This window comes from Chaetodon auriga, chromosome 4 (assembly GCF_051107435.1).
Source record: "Chaetodon auriga isolate fChaAug3 chromosome 4, fChaAug3.hap1, whole genome shotgun sequence".
Lineage (NCBI taxonomy): Eukaryota > Metazoa > Chordata > Actinopteri > Chaetodontiformes > Chaetodontidae > Chaetodon > Chaetodon auriga.
In genome coordinates, this window is record NC_135077.1 from 17,815,745 (window position 1) to 17,840,180 (window position 24,436).

General features: G+C 43.7%; 1 protein-coding gene across 4 annotated transcripts in view; it reads left to right on the forward strand.

Annotated features, from left to right (window-relative positions):
* The first annotated feature begins 3,364 nt into the window (after positions 1-3,364).
* Positions 3,365-24,436, forward strand: part of LOC143320059 (protein kinase C beta type-like) — a 30,834-nt gene continuing 9,762 nt past the window's right edge. For 2 of the 4 annotated variants that reach the window (XM_076729439.1, XM_076729438.1), the window contains exons 1-11: positions 3,365-3,821; positions 4,339-4,370; positions 16,638-16,720; positions 18,148-18,259; positions 21,851-21,979; positions 22,448-22,604; positions 23,004-23,138; positions 23,301-23,397; positions 23,486-23,629; positions 23,748-23,921; positions 24,006-24,097. In XM_076729439.1, coding sequence (XP_076585554.1) covers positions 3,658-3,821; positions 4,339-4,370; positions 16,638-16,720; positions 18,148-18,259; positions 21,851-21,979; positions 22,448-22,604; positions 23,004-23,138; positions 23,301-23,397; positions 23,486-23,629; positions 23,748-23,921; positions 24,006-24,097 — 1,319 coding nt within the window. In that variant the 5' untranslated portion in view covers positions 3,365-3,657. Of the gene's footprint in view, positions 3,822-4,338; positions 4,371-16,637; positions 16,736-18,147; positions 18,260-21,850; positions 21,980-22,447; positions 22,605-23,003; positions 23,139-23,300; positions 23,398-23,485; positions 23,630-23,747; positions 23,922-24,005; positions 24,098-24,436 lie in introns of all 4 variants that reach the window. The other 2 variants (XM_076729437.1, XM_076729436.1) reach the window with 2 other exon arrangements.

Below are 24,436 nucleotides of genomic sequence, written 5' to 3' on the forward strand. Positions count from 1 at the left end.
TTTTATCAACCAATCACCTTGTAAAAGAATGCATCATACGCAGCAGTGGGGGTCGACCACATCTCCTTTCTAAGATAAAGGCGAGGACTTCTTCTAACAAGGTTAGAAGTTTTCTGAGGGCCATTTCGAGTCCACTATACTTACTGTTTTACATCCTGCATGTATCTATTATTGCACTGTATTTCTATGAAGCCTCTCCCTGATTAACCAAGAGTATTTAAGACCACCTGAACCTTCATCCTCTCCATGAATGCTTTAATTCTCTCAATGAATGTTAATAAGTGTAATGTTAAATTCCTCAGAATAATGCTAAACTGCACTTTTCGTTAGACTTGTTAGACTGTTCACTTATTTTTGTTGCAAAAAAGTAAAATATCCAAAAAAATTTTTAAATATCTGAAGAATTATGAGGAAAATGTCCTCCAAAATATGAATTAAGTGCCTCATACAAACTGCACATCAATGGAAGTTTTGTAACCAATGAGATTTGCAGCTTTCAGAGTCCCAGCGTTGATTAAAAGGTGTAAAAACATTCCAGCTCAAACTTCTGGCATACGTATGATTTCTGACACTATCATCATTGAAATACCAAAATTTGTCATTTCATTAAATAAATCTGAAGTGTATCACTGCTGGCATGTTTGCAGTTGGTGGCAGGCGACAGATGAACACCTCTTTAAGGCCTTTTCCCACATTAAACCTGTAACATAACAGGTTGACATCTTCTAGAGAGGCAGCGGTTTCTGTCATTCACACATCCCAACCACACAATCACACCCATCCTCCTTCACATCACACGGCTGCTCCAGAGACACTGAGGAGACATTTAGTCCTGCTCAGTCTAAATGTAACCAGACTGGACACCCCAACACCTGAACTCAAAACAGACCGGCAGATGTTTTAATGCACAGAACAACTACATAGCTGAGAGTACAGAACCGACCAGGCTGTGTGTGAGCGTTTCATGTCTGGTTTGTAAGAGGAATTTCACACAGTCTTTCTTTGGGTCGGCTGCTTTCATTAATTACTTTTCTGTCCTGGAATTTTACATGTCCTGGTTTTATTTAATTAAGCACAAATTAATTTAGGATTATGCAACAAGTAAGCACACATCATGGCGGCTGATACTTATTCCTCAAGTCTACACACATTAGAGGATAAGTTCATGATTTTCAAGTCTGTCTTAAAAGAAAGTGCCCATTTGATCATTGCAACAGCATTTTCAAAGTCAAAGTCCTCCCTGACGCACTTCCAATGTGATTTGACTTGAACCAATCAAGTGGATATCTTCATTATTTACAGTGTTTGCGGCACAGATTTCCCGCTTTGCGTTCCTTGGACAGTCTCCTTGCTGAGCTGCACTAACGCCGTCAGTGTATCGTACACTGAGAGGGTTTGTCTAATTGATTTGTCTAACACAGACTGCTGACACCACATGTTAACTTTAGATAAGCTTTGGAAAGTATTTTCACACTGAACAATGAGTGCAGATTTCATCCTCCATCACTAACACTGAAACTGATCCAGGAGCAGTTCTCTTCAGGGCAACTATGGAAAGGATTATAGCAAGTAAAACCTGTTGCAATGTTCCTCTGAGCACCTTTGTTCAAAGACAGACTTCATCGATTGTGAACCTATACTTTAAGCATGCCTCTTGGATCCAGGCCAGATTTGCTTGTACAACAATGATTCCCAGCATGTTTGTCCTCTGAGCCCTTTGCAGCCCTGCAGCTGTAAGTTTGAGCAGTTTAATAGTTTAAGGCCCAAATATCTATGCAGTATTTCACAAGACACAGCAAAGACTTGTTAATCATTTCAAGACCCCTCTGATTTTTCTTGTTATCACTCCAGAGGCCCTGACCTCCAGAGACAAGACAGGCCGACAACATGATGCAGGACCTGCCTGAGCTGATGTTGTACATAAGTTTGAGCCTCTGGGCTTCTGAGGCCTGAGTCAGTTGCCAAACGTTGCCCATTTGGTAGTCCAGTTTTGCGCATGTGCATGGCCAGATTAACCTGCTTTATATGGGCCCCTACTGCCCCCCCACCTACCTGCCTCTATGGAATGCGTTTGCACCCTGCAGCCTCTATTTCACATTTAAGAAATAGTTTGACATTTTGTGAAATATGCATAATCTCTTTTGTGCTGAGAGATAGTGGAACTACAGTCAGCTATCTCAGCTTAGCTTAGCATAAACACTGGAAACAAGGGGAAATAGCTAGCCTGGTCCTGTCCAAAGGCAACAAGATCTGCCAACCAGCATCTCTAAAGCTCACCTGTTAATAAACTATATCTTGTTTGTGAAGCACAAGGAACTGACACAAAAAGCCCAATTTTTTCTTGAGTTTTCCCATGTTTGCTGTCTTGTGTCCAAGAAAAAAGCAAAACAGAAATTAAACTGTGCAAAAAACAATGTCTTTCAGAAAATTTCTGCAGAAATGTAGTCCATATAAATAAAAAAGGGGGTAGAATTACAGTCAAAATACCATCAAAATAGGGAAATATACAGTAAGAAATGGCCTTAGCATAAAGTATGTAGGCCTAATGCACATTTTCTTGGTAACATACTGACATAGACCCTGAAGTTAACAAACTATCACTGAAAAATTAACTGGGCAACCAACATTAGTATTTCACAGTAGCCTATTATTTGTTCATCTTTCTCACCATCAGCAACACCTCCAAGTAGTCCTTTTCCAAGTAAAAGAAGTGAGTAAAAATACACCTGCTGTACCTTCTGCTGCCCCTGAGGTGTGAGTATATGCCGCTCTCTCAGAGCTGAACCACTTCCCCTGCAGTCCACAGTGAGGGCGAACAGCACGACTGCACCAACACACGCTCTGTTTACAGAAGTTATCTATGTTATTTAACCTGTGTTTTCCACCTGGTTACGTCTGTTTAATCCATGCAAAAATCTAACTGTGGAAAAGACATGCTGCGGCTGTACTGGAGGTTACATGTGGGACTGTTTCTTGCAGTGATCATCACAGCTTTTCATGCTAAAGCTAAGACAAGCTAACCGGATTTTGACACAGACTCCCTTGACAAGACAGGAATGAGTTCATAAGGGCCTTTTAATCAATTACACAAATCAAACCAACTGAACCTTTGGGGGCCCCTGAGTCTGAGGCCCCTGGGCCATGAGCCACTTTACCAGACAAGTGAACCAGTTGGGTGTGCGTGTGTGTCCTATCATATTCTACTGAAAATATGCAGTAATTGTGTTTAACTTGTGTTGCTGTTGACAGATTGCTTCATGGGTATGACACACGCAAACAACCGCACGCGCCTTTAGTTCAGAGAGAGAGAGAGAGAGAGAGAGAGCGAGAGAGAGAGAGAGAGAGAGAGAGAGATGTAAGCAGCAACACATTGGTGAGAACGGGGAAGCAGGCGCGCGGCCCGGGGACCCGCCGGAAGAAGCAGCAGCAGCAGCAGCAGCTTCGGCGCGAGCTGGACGCAGACCGACAGAGCACCGGCAGAACGAGCGACACCGAGGCGGTCAGCGGGGCGAAGAAGAGGAGGAGGAGGTGGAGGAGGAGGCACATGCGCCGCGACTCGTTCTCCCCCGCTGCCTCCGTCGTCTCTCCCTCTCTCTCTTCGCTCTCCTCCTCACCCCTCGTTCCTCTCTCTCGGACCGCCGCCGCTTCCTCGTTAAGATGGCTGACCCCAGCAGCGACGGAGAGGTACCGGAGAGCGCGCGCGGCTTCGCCCGTCAGGGAGCCCTCCGCCAGAAGAACGTGCATGAGGTGAAGAACCACAAGTTCATCGCGCGCTTCTTCAAGCAGCCCACCTTCTGCAGCCACTGCACGGACTTCATCTGGTGAGTGTGTGCGCGCGCGCATGTGTGTGTGTGTGTGTGTGTGTGTGTGAGAGAGAGAGAGAGAGAGAGAGAGAGGGGGGAAAGGACACAGGTGATTCACTTGCTGCTGCTGCGGCTCTAATCGGCCTCCTTCCACACTGACAGCGTTGGAGACACCGCAGTGTTTCATTCATTGTCATTGTAAAAAACACCGCGATGCGCCATTCCCCCAATTTTCCACAATGCGACAGCACCGCCAGGCCTGTCGGCGGATGCGTCGTCGGCAGCCGCAGAGCCGTCGCTGCTGCTCGGCGTTTACCGCATCGACCCGACACCCATCTCTGAAACTGGAGGTCTGGTGGAGGAATGCAGCTGGAGACACAGGGCCCCACTGTTGCTGCAGCAGCTGTGCGTGTTGATCTGTGTGTGTGTGTGTGTGTGTGACGGTGTGCATGTGTGATTGGATATCTTCATGTGTGTGCATGCATCATTGTCTGGTGAATTCCCCAAATTTCACATCCCTGTCTTCTGTCCACAGGGGCTTTGGGAAGCAGGGATTCCAGTGCCAAGGTAAGAGCAGTTGCTCATTCACAAATCCCTCTGCTGCATATGGCTGTGGGTGTGTGGACGGATGTTCACTGTCTGAGCGAGTGTTGCTATGTGTTTGTGTGTTTGTTGTATTCAGGGCCGCTGGTCTGCACACTGTTAAGAGTGACCTGTTGGCTCTTTCGTTGACGGCGTGTTGGTGTTGGCAGGCAGGTGTCAAACTCGAAGCAGGTGCTTGCCAACAGTGATAAATGAGAGTGAGAATACTCTGAAGAGGCTCAGGCAGAGGAGACGGTGTGAGATGTAAGAGTAGAAGAGTCGGCAGAGTGGTGAAAGCTGAGATGTCTGGTTTTGGCCGCAGAGAAATGGGAGGAAGACAGACCAGGAAGTTGGGTTTCTGGAGCCTCTTTTTCTCCCCCAACGTCGAGCCTGACGCATGATTGGAGCTCTAAAATGGTGGGGTTGTGTATGGGTGGGTGGTGATGCGTGTCTGTCTGTGGGTGGGTGGCGTGGGTGGGTGTCTAGACACGGACCCCTGCACTTGATGGTTTCATAAACAGAACCTTGCAGCGACATGGTGACACCCCTCAATCACATGGGTGCTACAGTACTACAGCAAATATTGTCCGTTCTTCATCTTGTGGTATCACTTCTTCCTCTTCACTCATCCATCTCAAACACCCACCTCAACTCATCCTGTCATGTGACCAGCCATTTCCACATTAGGATCTTGCTCAAGACTTTCATTTATTTGAAGGAGTTGTGCAAAGTTGCGTGTGACTGTTATTCTCTGAAGCAGTGAAAAGTTGAAGCCCCCTCATCTACTGAGGCTACAGGCCTGTCAGAGGCTCTGCTGCTGATACAGGAAATGCACTGAGGGTAGAGATGATTAACGCTTTGCATGCTTGAGTGGGAGCTCGCAGCCTCCTGCACTGTAGGGAGTCTGTGTGAGGTGAATTACTCTGAGCTGATAACACATATACATGCACGCTTAAGAAAGCACAGACCAATCATTGCCTTGCACAGGTAGGGCTGCTCTCAGATCAGGTTTCGAGGTGAGTTGATAACTCTGGAATTCATAGACAGATTCTTATACAACAGACTGGTCTGAGGGTTGGCTGTGAGGCTGTGATCATTGCTCACACTGAAGATGTAGAAAGGAGTCCATCCATTAATGAATCAAACGAACTACCCGGTAATGATTTGGTGAATTGCAGGTCAAAGGGGCAGTCAGCTTGTTAGCGCTGGACGTTGATGCTTTGACAAAAAACATAAAAACAAACTGCTACTAAAGGTCCACTTTACTTGCTTTTCGAGGGTTTTCAGCAACATGTAATGGGTTTGCTCAGCTGTAATGGAGCTAAATTGGGAAAACAATTAGGCTAAACTTGGCAGCGCTACAACAGTTAAGTCTTGATCATATTCCAGGTGAGGACAGTTGCGGACTTGCACACACACGGCAGATGCGCACATGCTTCCACTGCAATCGGGGGTATTCGCACGCAGACACACACGCTAGAAAACACGGTGGAGAAAAGAGCTTCTTTGTTTGTTGTATTTGGGTAAACAACGTAAAAAAAAGTGTATAAAAAAGAAAACTGTGTATGGTACATACCTACAGTGCACGAAGCAAGCATCCAGTTTGCTTCGCAGACACACAGTCAGCTTGTATTGTGCAGGTCCTGCCGCATGAGGGGCCTTTAGTCGATCAGTAGATTGAAAACTAATCGATTGCTAGTTTGATAATCAGTAAATCCTCTTTTCTTCTTTCCTTCTTTCTTCTCACTTCGTGGTCTAGAATGCTCTGATGAGTGTTTTTCAGTCTTGATTGATGATTGATTGACCTAAACTTGTGTGAACTTGGCTGAAAAGTGGCATCACATCTTGAGTAAATCTCAAAGTAGCTTTATTTTCACCCAGAAGCCTTTTGACCAGTAGATTGCCAAATCTGTGTTTACTGAGTTACAGCAGTCAGAAAACATAGACGAGCAGCTTGTCTGTAATTTGAACTTTATGGGTCTCCCTAAACAGTTGTTTCATTTTATTTGGACAGACCAGCTGGACGTCTGTCAATGTGATGATTATGTGGTGATTTCCAGGTCAAAAGAAGTCTCGATGTCTGCACTAAAACTGGTTGAACAGTAAGGTTCTTTAACTTGAGAGAATGACTTGATGATCAATAAACAAGAACTGATGAGGATTTTGTGAACAGATCTAAAGGTTTCTGGTGATGTTCAGTGTTTACATCGAAGCTGTAAATAGGAATTATGCAAATTCTTCTCCTCAGAGCCCTGATTGGTGATGTGCAGGGTGAAGGTTATGGAGGCTTGTTGTTAAGAGTCCCATTCAATTTAAAACAGATATGCCTGCATACAGAATAAAATTTGACCCAACAGAAAGATTAAGGAACAAAAAAATGTTTATGTGAAGTTCTCAGTAAGCGTTGATTTGTGATTCACGACTACAAAGAATTTCCCAAATTGGGATCAATGATGTAAAGTCTAAGTCTGAAGGTTAAAACTGGGGTAAATTTGGCTGCAAAGTGAGTTTTTAGTCATGAAGGTTTAATGTGAAGGTAAATGAGGCCCTTCTCATTTGCTGTTGTTTATTGGAAACTGTGCAATACACCATATCATTCACTAAGATGAGGACAGGAAGTAGTTCTTTTTGGACATGGATAATGAAGACTTAGTCGGCTGCAGACGTCTCAAACATTGAAGTTGGAGAAGTCCTGGGAAATAAGTTTTAACAACATTTAAATGGCTTAAATTAAAACCACCTGCCTCGGGTTGTGGAGGTCTCCCTCATGCTGCCACAACAGCTCTGACCCGTCGAGACCTGGACGCAGGACCTCTGTCCTGTGGTGTCTGGCACCAGGGCGTTGGCGGCGAATCCTTTGAATCCTGTGGGCTGCGAGGTGGGGCCTCCATGGATTGGACTTGTTCCGGCACTTTCCGCAGATGCTCCCTCGGTTTGAGTTCTGGGCACTTTGGAGGCCAGGCCGCTGTCTTCAGCCCTTTATCATGTTCCTGAGTTTCTGCAGCGGGGCCGGGGAAAGCCGCCGCCATCAGGGGGGTGTGTTTGGTCTGTAGTGGTGTTTGGGTGGGTGGTGCACGTGGGTGGTGCACGTGGCATCCATGTGAATGTCAGGACCCAAGGTATCCCGACAGATGTATTGTCTCTAGCTGATCAATGTCATTTGCTTCACCTGTCTGTGGCTTTAACGTTGTGGATAATCAGTGGATATTTCAGTGTGTAGTAATGATCTTCTTTACATTACAGCTGAAATGACTGGTTGATTAATCGATCAGTCGAGAGACACAAAATTAATGAGAATGGATTCATAGTTTTCGTCATTTTTCAAGAAAAATGTGAGGATTTTCCAGACATTTGTTGTTCCTGTCACTGTAAACTGACGAAACAAGACATTTGAAGATATCACCTTCTGCTGTGGGACATTTTATACGTTAAACCACTAATTGATTGAGAAACTGAGCAAATAATCAATATTATTAACATTTAAATGCTGAATGCTGTTGAAACAGAGTTTAACAGATCCTACTGGTGTAATGGGTAGAAAACAATGAAAAACAGCTTTTAGAGTCCTATTTTATTGGATTTTATTTTCCTTAATTAGGTTTTTTTTATTTGCTGAAACAACCTCACCGTAGGATTCATTAGCGGCTGTTCTTCTCATCCATGTTTGCTTAAAAGTTCGGATTTGAAAGTTCATTCTTGGAAATAGGAAGCAGCAGTTGTGATACAGTTGAAAGCTCCAGAAGTTCTACTGATGGACACTGAAATGAGACGGTTTCACAAACTGCAGGTCAAGAATTTGGACAGGTGTGTTTGAATGTGTTGTTGCAGGAGGCATTGATTTGGTGACTTGCAGGTTATAAGATGTGATTTGAGCAGCATTTAAATGACTGTTTAACTGTGAAGTACAAGTTGAAATATGTTCATCAAGAGCTGCTTAAGTAAACAGAAAAGTTCACGCTTCAGCTAGATTTAGCCTTGTCGTAACCCAGACGTGTTTAAGTCAACATTTGGACCAATGAAAAACACTTCAGTGCTGTTGTCCTTTTCCTTTATTTAACATAACCTGAGAGAAAAGTGGGATATTAGTAATCAGGAAACAGGATTGTGTGAACAGTGGTCTCTCAAAGTTAACTAAAGGAACAAACAGGGTGTAGATGCGTGAGTTCAGTATGAATGGGAGGTGCTGACACACATGCGAGTCATCAGTGCTTCTTCTTGCTCTGGAGGAATGTCAGACATCTGGTGCAGACTTGTTCTGACGAGCAGAGCAGATTATTTTCTATGTTTGTGTGACAAAGGTGTCTTCTGTGCATTGTGGGTGTGTTTGAATACCTGTTTTGCAGGCAAAGGCTTCTCTTCTTTCCTGCCTTCAGAGCGTCTTATTGCCGTTGATTTGTATGTGTGCACACCTTTGTGTGTGTGTGTGCGCGCGCTGATAGCAAAAAGAGGAAGTAACCCTTATGTAATTTCCTGCTAAGGAAGTTTCCAGATGTCTGATCAGAGGTTGGACCGAGGTCAATTTTCTTTTTCAGTTATCTTATCAGATGAATTGATGGAAAGTTTTTTGTTCACCTTGAAAACAAAGTGCTTTTAAAAACAGCAAATTAAATTATTATCTTCTGGAGGAAAGAGATGCTGAAAAGAAGCATTTAATCAAGAAACCAGCGGCTGGTATTATTGGGTTTCTCCAAAAGCCTGTTTGACAGCAGACTGTTACACTTGTCAAAGTTGGAAAAGGAAAAAAATTACTAATAATGTTAATGATGGCTGTGCTATGTTTAAGTGTCCCAGTAAACCGTGACAGTGAGCCAAAATGCACATTACAGGGACCCTGAAAGCTATCATTAAAGTTAGCATGTACACCAGTGGCTCTTATTCTGTGACATGTCAAAATGTCTGAATGAAAAAGGTCTATTGCCTCAGTGTTTTCTTTGCATCAGGGCAGAAATCACAAAGATTTATACCCTATACTTTAAAAAGAATACAGAGCGTAAAACACTGCTAGCCCTGAAGCCTGAATAGAATCTATATCATGGTATGAATCCTGTTATGGTGATGGTATGACCCGTCTTTGACATAGTAGGGTTTTGAATTTCGTGACCGGGTCTCGTTCAAAACCAGCTACGTTGGCGGCAGAGTCTCTCGTGGCAGTGTTGGTTATGTAGTGACCTCCGTAGTGCATTCTGACGCCTCTGTTCCTCAGTAAAAGTGGAACAGTGACTGCACGTTTATGTGTAAACTTGCAAAAAGTCCTGTTAGCAAGGTTAGCACCAGCACTCTTTTAGCCCCGTCCGCCATTGCACAAAATCTCTTCTTGAAGACAAAGGAGATAACGGCGCACACTCACAAAGAATGTGTTTGTGTGGACAAAAGGCTAAAACGAAAAAGCTATGTTTTGACAAATGTGTGTGTACTATGCATAGGAGTCCACAGCCACACTAGCATCTCACTGAGTAGAACGACGTCTGAATGAGCAGGTAGTTTTTATATCTGCTGCCTCAGTAGCAGCAAAACTTTCAGTTCAGTTGAAAAATCGTTCCTGTTCATAACGTAAGGGTCACATCCAACATATGTTCTGATTTTCTGTTTGTACCTTTCTCTCAAAATTTCATCTAAACTAGCCCAGTAAGAACTTTCCTCCATCTCATCCGTTGCAGTTTTAACTTCCTGCCCTCCATCTGCATTTAACATCACGCGACTGCAAACAACCTATGCTAACATGTTGATATTAAGCAGGTGTAATGTTCACCACCTTAGCTTAGTGTGTTAAAATGCTAACATTCGCTAATTAGCAATAAACACATAGTCCAGCCGAGGCTGATGGGAATGTCATGAATTCAAATGACCTGACGATGAAGAGTCAGGGCATCAATGAAGACCGTAGGAAGCATCCTCTGGAGACCATGAATGTCACGGTAAACCCGTCCAGTCGCTGCTAAGATATTTCAGTTTGGCACCACAGAATCTAAATCCAGGCACTGTTCATGTGCTCGGTAATAAAAGAACAATTCAAAGGACACTCAATAGCTTTCATAATAAGTGGTCACTGACATGCATAACTTTAAGGGAACTGAAAGCTGTAAGTCCTATCGCACAGTATCTCATGAGGCAGCTGCAGGTGTGCCATTTGTGACCAACATTTGCTCTTAAAACTCCACCAAAGGTTGACTAGAGCAAAGCATTTCTCCGTCTTGCTGTGATCTTCACAGATCTTTTCACTTCACGCTCCACTTGCCTGCACTTGGAACAAACATTATCTGCTTTCAGCAGCCTTACTGCTTGTAACTGCTTGTTTCGCCAGCGTTGTGGTCGAAGAAGCATTCAAATCTTTTACTTAGCATCAATATAGCAGCAAACAAATAAAAGTCCTGCGTTCAAAATTTTACTTCAGTAAAATCACAAAAGTATTTGCATTAAACAAAGTGCAGAATGCTCCATTTCTGAATAACATGTGTTATATTATTGGATTACATTGATTAATGCATTCATGTGTTTATTAATGTACTTATTATTGGAGTAAAAAGTATAAAGTAGTAGAAACGTAGAAGTACCTCAAAATACTTCAGTAAAATGCCTCAGCTCAGAGTGTCACTGGTATTGATCGGATCAAGGCTGTGCTTGACTTTTACTCCTGATCATCGAGTGATCAGTGGTTGAAGAAGTACCTTTGTATTGATTGGATGACAGGCTGGCCAGTCTCAGATATTGATTATAAGATACGCTGGTGACACGGTGGTCGAGTACGCCTGTCCACTGCGCAGTGCCTGCAGGTCAGCGAGCTCTTCACCATGAAGCCGATGGCTTCACGACGGCTGACTGGATGTTGATGTGAGCGCAGACCCAGGCTGAATGTTGTGGGAAGAGAGCGAAGATGAAACGAACAAATCACAGCAAACGACAACAGACTGATGTTGAATGAATGAGGCAACGAATGTATTTCATTTATAAAGATATGGTAAAACAGCTTCAGCTTTCCCTGAAATCATCAAAACTGTCGGTCTTGTTAATACCTAATTGAGTTATTGACAAAATCACCAGTTTCCTTCCACTGATTGATCAGTACCAGTGATTTACTTGCCAATAACTGTCAATGCAAACTCAGCTGACCCAGGTCAAGTCACAGCCAACTCTGAACGTTATGTAGCTGAGGCTGAATCTGCTTAAAGGTAGAGACCCGCATTACGACTGACACTGCTGGTGTTAAATATCACCATATATTGTGTGATATGTGAAGATTCTAATATCAAATCATTGTCGGCCGTTCTCATAAAGCCTCAAAGAAAAATTTGATATTTGTGACCGATGACGTCACCTGAGGGAGATATACGTGTAAACCTGAAGTGCTGGCATCCATGTTTGTTTAGACACAAGAATAGCTGAGCTTTGGCGTTCTTGCAGGACTTTTACTTCTTCTAGTACTGCATACATTCAGTATGTTTTCTAATATACTCATATTTCAGATTGACGGTTTATGCTCCTTCCTGTCAAAGACTAAAGTGTCTGTGCGAGTTGGTGGAAATGTGTGTTTGTCCTGTCTTTGTAGGTTTCAGCTAGTCTTCAGGTTTAAGGTGCAGGCTTTCAATGCTAATTGATGTGGTGCCTTTTTTCCTCAGCGACACCAAAGCACAACAAAAACACAGTTACAGTTTGTGGTAGCTCAGTGTGTGAGTGGTTGGACTCCCCTGACTGCTTAGTCATCAATTAAACACCAACACCAGTCCAGTCCAGTCAGATGCTTGGACGCTAAAGGAGCATTTCCAAACTAGCATTCGTAGACTGTGAGTTACACCATATTCACACCTGCCACACCTGCCTTGTGAGTCCTGATGGCTGCCTGCTGTCTTGTAAGGAATTTAATCATCGCAGATGGCCAGACTGAAAAAATACTGATCTGAGCTCTCAGGTTTTGTTTGTTGATGAGGTATTATGATTACAAGAGGAAGAGGATTACAAGGAAGTTAATGAAGCAGCACGAAGACTCCAACTTTGGTCAATCGTCGCCTGCCTAACAGCTGATATCAGACTGGTATTCGATTACGTTGACTCAGCTGGCTGTGAGGAACTGTTTGCTAATACGTTTAGTCATTAACAACTTAAAAGGTGACGATATGTCAACGTTATGTTCACAGCTTGATTCTGCTGCCCCCAAGTGGCCAAAATATCAGGTTATTATTACAGGATTAAATAACTTTAAATGTGCTTCTTAATCAGTTTCACGTTTTTTAAGGTTTGTTCAAATGTAGAGTCAGATACAAACTGTTCTTTAAAACGAGCTGAATTTCAGCGTTAGCATTGGATTTTATTCAGATGTAGCAGATGGAGGTTTTACCAGCGGTTTGTTGACACTTCTTCAGTTACCGTTGGAAATTCCTGAAATTCAGAATTATGGCTCAACGGTTTTTCGGACTCAGTTTCTTCTAATCAGGGTCTAAACGACACGAATGGTGCGTTAGCTGGCGGGCGGTTCAGGGAGCTGTGCAGTGGCAGGGACTGATCTCTGTGCTTCACTCTGTTCTGGCTTGTTGAGGCCTGAATGATGATTACAAGTGTCTCCGCCTGCGGTCTGCGGACTGGGGATCGTCCAAGATGGAGGGAACTTCCTGACGCTCCCGTTGATGTCAAACTGTCGGCCCGCTGTCGTCCTGGCAGTCCATCGCGGGGTTCTTTCTCGGGTCGGCCCTGATTTGCCGCTATCGCTGTCAGTCGGATGAAAACGGGGCGGTATGTGTAGACTCGACTGTAGGGCTCAGCCTGGTTGCTTGGCAACAGAGCGAAGACCTCCTCGGCAGGTCACTAGGCCCGTCTTTCAGCGGTGTGTGCTTGTGCGGGCGTGTGTGTGTGTGTGTGTGTGTGTGTGTGTGCGCGCGACAGAGCAGATTTCTGAACAAAAAGCTCAAAGGTGTGAGCGCGTCCTTCGCTGTGTTTTCTGTTGCGCCTGTTCTGTTTCTGTCTTTCTGACACACTGCAAACACACAAATGAATTCTCCACCCCCTCACACTGCCTCAAACCCAGCTGTGCCCCATCCCTTCCTGCCCACACACACACACACACACACACACACACACACACACACACACACACACACACACACACACACACACACAGAGTCTATCTCTGTCTCTCTGGTTGACTTCATTTCTTCTTCGTTCTGTCTTTCTCTCTTTGTGTTTCCCTTTGTTTTCAGCCTCTGTCCTCTGTCCTCTGTCCTCTGTCCTCGGTTCATGTTCACTGTGCAGAGCTGCAGACGGACAGTTCAGCCATGTTGCACCTGGCTTACCGTCCTCACACCTCATGACTGCTGTGTCTGTGGTGTCTCTCCACATCCGAAATTTACTGTGCCACACATGTAGGTCATCCAGGTGTCCGCTGATGTGACCCACCTTCTCTCCTGCACAAATGAACACACACACACACACACACACACGCACACACACGCACACACACGCACACACACGCACACACAAACAAATGTTAGCGCCGTGTTGCTTAACTGCTAGAAACCTGTGGCAAGTGCAGCCAGGTGCCTCATGAAAATGTAACGAGAATGTGAATAATTAAGATTAAACCAGAGCGCACCGTGTGTGTGTGTGTGTGTGTGTGTGTGTGTGTGTGTGTGTGTGTGTGTGTGGTCTGTTTTAATTTGAAGAGGCTGCTACCAAGCTAACCTGCAGCATGGTGAAGCCGTACTGTCTTCAGTCAGTCTGTGGTTGATACTTTGTGGAGTGGAAGTAGTTAAAATCAGCACTGGGCTGGATTTTAATGTAAAAATACACCTGTGACGTGAGTCTAAACCACAAAAAGAAGACTGATCTGCCATATTTGTCCAAAAGGAGCTCTTGGTGGTGGTCGTGCCTTCATCTGTAGGACGTGGCTGATCGGCATTTACAGTCATGGATTCCACTTTATTTCCATCTGACCCAGAGTCAGACAGACTCATGGACGTGCTCCTCGTGACTGTGTGCAGTTTAACGGTTTACTGACTAATCTGATCTCAGTTCAGCTTTGTGTAATAGCAGCAAATGCTCCTTCTCCACGCCTGAAGGTTTGTACTGCTTTGCTAAGCCTGCAGCCAGTCAGCATTTTCGTCATTGATTACTCTGCAGAGATGTGTTTTTATTTAATCACTTGCTTTCCAAAATGTCAGAACATAATGAGAAATCACAACACTCAGTGAGCTTGTTTTGTCCGACCAGCTGTGCCAAATCCAAAGAGATTATGTTTGCTATCATAGGAGAAAACCAGCAATATTCACATTTGAGCGGCTAAAATCAATGAATGTTTGACATTTTTGTCAAGATGATGCCTTCACATCGATTGTTTTATCCAACCGATGGTCCTAAAACCTACAAATATTTAATTTACAAACATATTAAACAGAGAAAAGCACCAAAGTTGGGTGTCTTTGATTGATAAATGACTTTCCTTCCATCAGTCAGTTCATTTTCAAAGTGGTTGCTAATTGATTTATTTTCTGGCTAATCAACTAATTGTTTCAGCTCTGCTTCTTACACAAACAGATAGATCGGCAGCGTTTGCGTGCAGTGCAGGACTGTTTGTGAACAGGAACTGAACTGTTTCAGTCTTCTTTATTTATTAGTAAAATTATCTGCTGTGTTTGATTCAAATGTTACAAGTGTTTCTACTTTTCATTATAGATTTTTTTGTGTCTTTTTAAATGTTATTGCTACCTTTGTGTCTGCACATTGCACCTGTAATTATAAGAAATAGCCTCCAACCTTTTACATTACATTCCAGTGTAAAGCTGTAATTGATAATTGGGGAATTGATCCATAGAAAATGGCAACAATTTTTTTTTATCAGTTAATCATTTTTTGCCAATAACTGTTAATCATTCATTTTTAAGTAAAAACGTCAAACATTAACTGATTTTTAGCTTCTCAAATGTAAAGATTTTGCTTGTTTTCTTTCCTCTGAATCTTGGGGTTTTGGACAAAAAGAGACATCTGAGTCCATCAGCTGCACTTTGGGAAATTGTGATGTGCATTTTCCACCATCGTTTGACATTTTGTAGCCTCTCCAGAATGAATTAGACGAGCTCGTCCGTCTCTCCTGCTCAGCTCCGGTCTATGTTTTGGTAGCTGGCAGCATTTTGGATCTGCACTTTCCCAGCAGCCAAAAGTCAGTCCATTAGGACAGATGCCCTTTAAGAAAAGGCACGTATGAAATTCATGTTTTCATGGAGAAATGTATGGTGAATATGTATCGCATGTGAAATGCTGAGCTTTGTCCCTTATAAAAAAAGCAGCAGGGGATTGAACTGTCGGACAACCACATGAGAAACACCTGAAAACAACATGACTGTGGATTTATCGCACCTTAAATTTCACCTTTTACCTGATGAGAGCGTTTGCATTTCAGCTTTTTTCAGACCTGTTTCACTGAGAGAAGATTTGGTTTGTGAAAGGATTAAACTGAAGGACTTTGAAGAATGCAGCCCGAGATGTTAGCAGTTTTATCCGCATGTAAATTTCGTGGAATTCAGCCAGAGCAGCCATCCATCTTCAGCGCAGAGCGAGCATCCGTACAGATGGACGGGGGCTCAGGATAAGATATCTGGTCAGCGCTGTCGCCTCGCAGCTCGACGGTCCTGGGTTTTTCCCAGCTTTTCGGTGTTTAATTTGCATGTTCTCCCCGTGCTCACGTGGGTCTCCTCTGGGGTCTCCGTTTTCCAAGCCATCAGAACATGTATCTGAGGTCAGTTTGGCTTCGAGCTGTGGTCGGTCCCCCGGCACGGTGCAGTGGCTGCCCACTGCTACCTCAGGGACGGGTTAAAGGCAGAGAACAGATTGTATATTGCACTGACTATGATAACATGTGACAGTAACGAATCTCATTATGAGGCCGAGTGTGTGCGGGGTTTTTATTTCAGTCACCACACCGACTGATTTTCACCTTCAAGCAGTCAGATCACCTGCTGCCATTTGGAGCCGCCTCTGCAGGAAGTTTCCTGTGGCAGCTTTAATGTTTATGTGATAAATGTGATTATGAGATATCCCACCATCCGGCGGATAAATATAATCGTCTAAACTGAAGCAATCAAACTAAATATAGACGTCGGCAGCAAGGAAGGAGCAAATGGGAACTTCTGAAATCTGAGTAGCCTATTGAGCAATGACTAATGCCACATAATTGACACATTGATTCATCTATTTGTTGCTGCTGCGTCGTCTTATTTGGCTTTGCGTGGAAGCCTGAGTTAACACTTGCTTTTCCCCCCTCTCCCCCTACAGTGTGCTGTTTTGTGGTCCATAAGCGCTGTCATGAATTTGTTACCTTTTCCTGTCCGGGGGCCGACAAGGGGCCCGCCTCCGATGTAAGTAGACAAAATGTACGCGCGCACACACACACACACACACACACACACACCTAGAAAAAATCTGCACTGCTTGCTTCATTTAACCCTTTGCTGTTTATTCGATTAATTAGACTATGAGGAAGCAAATCACTGCACTCATGCGTTTAAGGGAAATGTTTATGTGCATGGTTAGTGAATGTTTAGCAGGGTCAGCACTGGCTGATGGTGCTCGTGTACTTCCACGTAGTTCCTGTATTGGAACACACACACACATACACACACACACACACAGATGTAACCCCTTGTCCTCTCTCCTGCTGAGCTGTCAGCCCTAAATCACACCGAGGCATGTCAGTTAAGAGACAATGTGCTGCCTGGCTGCCTCAGGTTAATGAGCCAATATCTCTCTCTCTCTCTCTCTGTCACACCCACACACACACACACACACAATATTTGAGTCAGCATGGATTTTGAAGTCATATGACTGATGTTTATGAATCTCTAACTCCTGTGTTTCTTTGTTTTTGTTACATCATCAAAGCTGCTTCCTATTTTTGAACATCATCCAAAGTCTCTCAATCAGTCCTCTTTCTCTCTCTCTCTCTCCCTCTCTCTCTCTCCCCCCCTCTCTCTCTCTTTCTCATTATGTTTACTTTTGTCTCTGTCATGATGGAGGTGGTAGTTAAAGGATTGGTTCACTCTAATAGAAGAAAATGATACGATTCCATTCACCTCCATTATATTGGGGCAGCCAAAAGTACAGTCGTGTAGACATTTTAGGCCCCTTTTAAATTGTAATGATGCACAACACAGTATTTTCAACAGTAGTGATGTTTCAGTTCCTGTTTCAACATGACAGCGCCTCTGTGCACGATCCGGGCCCATAAAGAAATGGTTTTCTCAGTTTGTTGTGGAGGAGCCTGACTGGCGTGCACAGAGCCTGTACAACAACTTTCAGGTGAATCTGAGCCAGGCCTTCTCACCCAGCGTCAGCAGCCAACCTCACTCATGTGCTTATGGGTGAAAGGGAGCAAATCCCTGCAGCCAGGTTCCAGGATGTCGTGAGAAGCCTCCGCAGACGAATGGATGCTCAGGGGTTTTATTATATAGTACCATAATAAATCACATAGTTTAAGGGAGTGAAATTTTCAGCCACACGTGGCTGAAATGGTGTCAACATACTTTTGGCTATATAGTGTATCTCACAACCAGTGCAAAAAACCCCAAACTAACTGCAATGTTAGATACTACTAGAGGGAGGTAAGTGCAAACATGTCTTTTTCTTATTGGGGTGAACTGATGCTTTAAAGAACGGGAATAAAATGACAGCACGTGAACTTGCAGTTTTGAAGCTTTTAACAGGAGCTGCAATGGAAACCACCTGGATTACTGAAATATTGAATTAAAGCGTCTTCTCTCTCCTCGCTGTGCTTCTGCCTCTGCAGGATCCTCGTAGTAAACACAAGTTTAAGGTCCACACTTACTCCAGCCCGACGTTCTGTGACCACTGCGGCTCCCTCCTCTACGGGCTGATTCACCAGGGCATGAAATGTGACCGTACGTACACCAACATCTGTCTGTGTGTGTGATCATGTGGCAAAAGTGGAAGCTGGTGCTTTGGGAGCCTTGAGTAGAACAATGTACCCGCTTTATGGAGCGTTTTTCGTCTGTTCCATCTACAGGTTTGTTTTTAAACGTCTGGTTGCTGTTGGTGACTTTAGCAAACTCAAGTCAGAATGTCAGTCCTTTGTAAAGCAAATGCACTCAATATTAAAATTATATGAGTTTCAGCTCCTTGTTTTTATCTGTCCAATCACCTTTTTACTGTTTCAGTTCATTCTCGCTGCTCTCTTAGCGTCATTTTCGGCAGCTGTTTTCAACAAGATCTAAAAACCAGCCATGCATTACCTGCTCAGCATCTAACAGCAGGCAAAGTTAGCAACTAGCTGCTGAATGCAATGAAGCATTTAGCAGCTTAAGAGCCAGATCTATCAGTGAGGAGTTGATCGAGACGAAAAACAGAGCAAAACCGGAGAGAATATTTAGCTGAACTGGCCAAAAAGAACAGTTATTGCAGGTTTAACTGCATAACTTTCAATCTGCTCACTCAGTTACATTCAGCTCTTTCCCATATTGACTTATGGATTTAGAGCTTAAATATTCTCTTTTTTTAGTGATTTGCCTTTGGATAACGTGTGAAGGATGTCTAGTCAAGAGACAGTGAAACAAATTTAGCCCTTTTTTGGCTTCTTTTAAACTGCTGATCCAAACATCAGTATACAATATGTGGAAGTGTCATTACCCAACACATTTTCGTTGTGAGAGAGCTTCCATTCTTTCACATTCACTTGGCCAAGTATCAAGGACGTTGGTCAGAAAACAAAGAAATGGCTGCCACACGTTACATTTCACTGAATCCGTTTATACTTTTACAGCATTCGTAATCCACGTACTGCTGCTGATATGTGGGCTGTGGACCGTAGTTCAGCTAAAACCTTTAAATGAATTTAGATACATAATTTACAGTAATGGGCCTGTTCATGAGTCATAAGTGAACATATATTATCAGCTTAACGACCGACAGTGAGAGATATTATCAGCTTCTCTTAACGATGACTGAATAGTTTTTACATTCGTGCTGTTGTGTCATATTGCTGATCTTTAGCTTATTGCTGGCAACAAAGACACAAACAGGAAGTGGGCTACATGTCTGCTATGCTTTTTCTAGCCCTGACAAGCATTACTGTGCTAGTAGACGGTTCCTCATTGTATCTGTGTGTGAGATAGACTTTGACTTTGCAGCTGTTTTTACATGTTTATATTTAGTCTCTAGAAAAGGAAAAGAAAATGAGGGGATGGCTTTGTTCCTCCTGAAAAAGCTTATTTAACACAATTCACAGAGGTGTTGTTAGAGTGTATATTAATCCTCGTAAACAAACAGCACATGACAAAAAGCTCTGTGTTCAGCTCTCACACTAAATCGTGGAAATGCAGACATGTTCAACTTAACCTTAATTAAGAAACACTTTCTATTAAGGTACATACTTGCGGCTTGTTGGCATGCATGTTAGCAGCATATTGGCTCTTAATGAGTCATTATAAAGCCCTTTAAGCACTTTAAAACAGCTTCCTTACTATCAGCAAGCTGTAATTAGGAGGTTGTTGAGGGAAATTTGTTTATTAACTTCCATGCGGGGACTGCAGCTCAATGTGCAGTCCCCGCATGGAAGTGCGTCACAAGAAAGAAATCACATGCACCAAATCAGTGTTTTACATAGAAAAGACAGAATGGACATAAAACAGATGAAAAATGAATGTAAAATAAGATGGAGATAAGGATGAAAATAAAAATAAAGATAAAACCACACAATAAAATAGTAAAATCTATGTAAAAATAGAGAAGAATAAGTATAAAAATCTGAAGAACTCAATTAGGATGAAGCTCTAAAGGAACTCGTCGTCTCTCTCTGCTTTCTGTGGTTCTCAGACACGACAGAATCTTTTTCCTTCTCTGCAGATACTGATTCACCACAGGTCTCGATTACGCCGTGGCAGGTGTTTTGCAGCCGCCTCAGAACATCTTCTCATGGATGTAATCTCACTGTGGGTTTTATCTGCCTGCAGGGCACAACCCAGTGTTGCCCCACAGACCACCAAGTCTTTAGTCACTCAGAGTAGAACAAGGGTGAAAATATAAATAAGCATCAAATCACAGCATAAAATAAGAAAATATAGGTGAAATAGATTACATAGAATGAATAAAATCAAGTAAAATACAACAATTTAAAAGAAGTGCAGCAGTGCATAAGCGAGAGGCAAAGCACAAAAGTTTCAGACTTGTATCAGGAACCAATAGATAGTTAAAAGTTTCAGTGAAGAGAGAAGATTTTAGCTTTGCTTCCCTGATATCTGTAGGTTTGTTCCAGAGCTTTGGGGCGTAATGGACAAAGGCTGCATCCCCAGTTTTCTCCAGTTGCTGGAAACCTCCAGTAGACCAGCAGCAGATGATCGCCGTGTTCTTGAAGGCAAATAATAAACGAGGGAGTTGGCGATGTAGATGAATGGCCGAGTAGTTGTAAAATATGGTCATGCAGAATAAAGCATTAATAAGTTCTTTATAATGACTAATAAAAAGCCAATATGCCACTAACAAGAAACTAGTAAATGCTGCTAAATGGTGAATATGTGGACCTTAATATAAAGTGTTCTGCACCAGTGAGCTGAGATGTGAAGCTTCTCAGGTCCAGTCCCTCGCTCCTAACTTTCTGTCTGCTGGCTTTGTCTTGGAGGGACCTGAAACAGGGCGACAAGTTGTTCTGCCGCATCAAACACTTGTTTTTTTCTGGGTCATCCCTCCCGAGAGTGAAGGTTTTAATGGAAAATGCAGCTGAGTGCAGCCGGAGAGCAATACAATGCAGAAATGAATGTCACGTTCAGGTGACATTCACCATGAAATTGATGAATCAAAAGAGGTTGTCATGCAACAGAAAACACAGCAAATGATTACTCACTCACTGTCCACCTCTGCACCACCTGTGGAGTGGAGGAAGATGTGGAGCATTGTGCATCAGAGCAGTCTGACATCTAGTGGACAAACTCAGAAATTACATAAAGCGTGCTTTCTTTATTGCTCATCATAAAGAAATGCACTATTATCTGCTTTTTGTTTGCCTGTGTCTCTCTACTCAATGCAGATTGATCTGAGGTTTTATTGTTCACCTGTCTTCGCTGTCTAAATTGCGTGTTACTCAACATTTAAGTGTAAAACTTTACTGCACGACATGTCCTCGAGTCTTCACAGAATCCACGCTGGTGTCCATCACAGCCTGATCCTTGAGTTTGATTGTTTCAAAATGGATCCCGAAACCAAAAGCATGATGTGCTTGTATTTTTTGGGAACCTTGAAGACGAGTCTGAGATGAATCAAAAATCCAGAGTGCACAAGGAAACACATAAAGATCTGCTGCCTAGTTGTAGGAAGTCAGTCCCTGGTGTTTCGTTTTTGACCCGTTAATCTGTCTCTCTTGAGCACCCAAACTGATGAAAGAGCAACACTAAATCACAGAATCGAGGATGTCATACGTTGCGTATATTTGTGTTTAAATGAAATGAACTTCTGCACGTTTGTGTGTGCATGTGTGCTTTCAGACTGTATGATGAACATCCACAAGCGGTGTGTCGCCAACGTCCCGAGTCTGTGCGGGACAGATCACACCGAGAGGAGAGGACGCATCCACATCTCTGCCCAGATCACTGAGGACACGCTCACCGTCACCAGTGAGTGCACTCTCCTCCTGTCGGCCTCTTCGTTCTCACTTTACACACACATGCACACACACACACACACACACACACACACACACACACACACACACGCTGAGTGCCTCTGAAACCTCTCTATCAGCCCAAGACTAAAACTGGAAAGTCCATTAGTCGATCAATGATCCAACGATTGACCCACATCGCCACTGGGACATGCATCCACGTGCCAGCTCTCTCTCCCTCAGACAGCTGTGGATTGATTATGGAACAGAAGCTAAACTGTTGTTAAGTGTTGTCAAATGTAGCCAGAGTTATTTAGGGCAGGCCAGAACGGGACTGACACTTACGGGTCCACGTCCCACTGTCCTCTGGAAAGGACAAGCTCCAGACTTCAACACCAAACAGTCTAAAAGTGTGTATTATCTTGGGATGTTTTCTTCTCCTCCTGACAGTTTTTTTTTTTTAAATCACGTCCTCTTGCAGTCAAAGAGGCTAAGAACCTGGTGCCCATGGACCCCAACGGCCTGTCAGACCCCTACGTCAAGCTCAAGCTGATCCCAGATCCCAAGAGTGAGAGCAAGCAGAAGACCAAGACCATCAAATGTTGCCTCAACCCCTCCTGGAATGAGACCTTCACCTTGTGAGACCCCTCCCATTCTTGTGCCACGTCTCGCTGAGCTCTGAGGCTTCACACACTTATTTGGTTTGCCATTGTTGGGTGTTTGGTTTCCAGTTACTCTTTTGGCCCCATTTTCAGTCACAAAAGCACAACACTAACTGGAGCTCATGCGAGTGACCCTGTCCCCGTTCTTTTCCCTGTTTTTGCTTCTAGCTAATCTGGGTTGCTGTGCCTGCGAGGAAAGGCACAGGCATGGAAAAGTGTCATTTGCTGAGATGTTTACTGGTTTAAATAGAGACATGAGGGGACGTAGATTTGAAATGAAATTGAGATCTAGCTTTTGATTTTAACTGATTTTAAGAACATCCTTCATCTGGTCTTTCATCTGACTGTCTTCTCCTTTATTCTCTGATTTCTTAGCTGCCTAAAAGAAAGTGACAAGGACCGCCGTCTGTCAGTGGAGGTCTGGGACTGGGATTTGACTAGCAGGAACGACTTCATGGGATCCCTGTCCTTTGGGATCTCAGAGCTACAGAAACAAGGGGTGGACGGATGGTAAGATGTCAGGATGAGGAGAGGAGATGGTGGATAATTGGGAGACCTACACAGGTGTAGACAGAAATGACAAAGGCTGTGAATATTTAAGGGATTTGTTCACAGTCTGGTAGTAATCCTGGATTTTATGTGACATTGGTGTGTTTTAATTCTGGGGTTTAGGTTTAAGCTGCTGTCCCAGGAGGAAGGAGAATACTTTAATGTTCCTGTCCAGCCAGAAGGAGAGGAAGGTAACGAGGAGCTGCGACAAAAATTTGAGGTGAGAAACACAAAATGATAACAAGTTTATTTTATGCTGTTTTTTGAGGTTTATTGATTCTGATGTTGTGTTTTTTTTCTCCCTCCAGAGGGCGAGGGTGGGTCCAGGGAAGCCCACAGACTCTTCTTCCTCCTCCACGGTGTGCAAGTATGACAGCAACGGCAATCAGGACCGGGTCAAGCTCTCGGACTTCAACTTCATCATGGTTTTGGGCAAGGGCAGCTTCGGCAAGGTGCTGCACATTCATAGACACCTGTTTATGTGTTTGTTTTTTATGAGAAATGAGAGGCAGCGGCTGGAAGTTAAATCACACCCAAGCTCGTTTCTTTCCTTTCGCTGACTCCCTTCAGGTGATGCTGGCTGAGAGGAAGGGCACAGATGAGTTGTACGCCATCAAAATCCTGAAGAAGGACGTGGTGATCCAGGACGATGATGTGGAGTGTACCATGGTGGAGAAGAGGGTCCTCGCTCTGTCTGGGAAACCGCCTTTCCTCACTCAGCTGCACTCCTGTTTCCAAACCATGGTACTGCACAACGTGCTGCATTAACAGACATGACGGCGCACAACTTCTCGTCTCCCTCCTTACCTCTCTGTCTTTGTCTTCTAGGACCGACTGTATTTCGTCATGGAGTATATAAATGGAGGAGACCTTATGTACCAGATCCAGCAGGTCGGCAAGTTCAAGGAGCCTCATGCTGTGTGAGTACTCAGAGACTCAGAGAGCAGCTGAACACTGGGGTGTTTTATGCAGTGATGATATTTTCACACCTGCAAAACTCTGCTGTTGCTCAGAGTTTGTTGTAATTTAACTTCTTTCTGCTCCTCTGTGTTTTGTCAGTTGTGGTGACGTCTGTGCCCTCAGATTATTTTGGGCTGATCTAAGTGCAAAAAAAAAATCATGAAAGATGTCCTAATTCAGTAAGAGATGAAGCCTTATCAAAGAACAAGTGATTGAAAGCCTTTATTGGTTATTAATATATAAGTGGCCCCTCCAGCCAAAGACGCCCAGATACAGAAAACATCAAAGGATAAATCCCA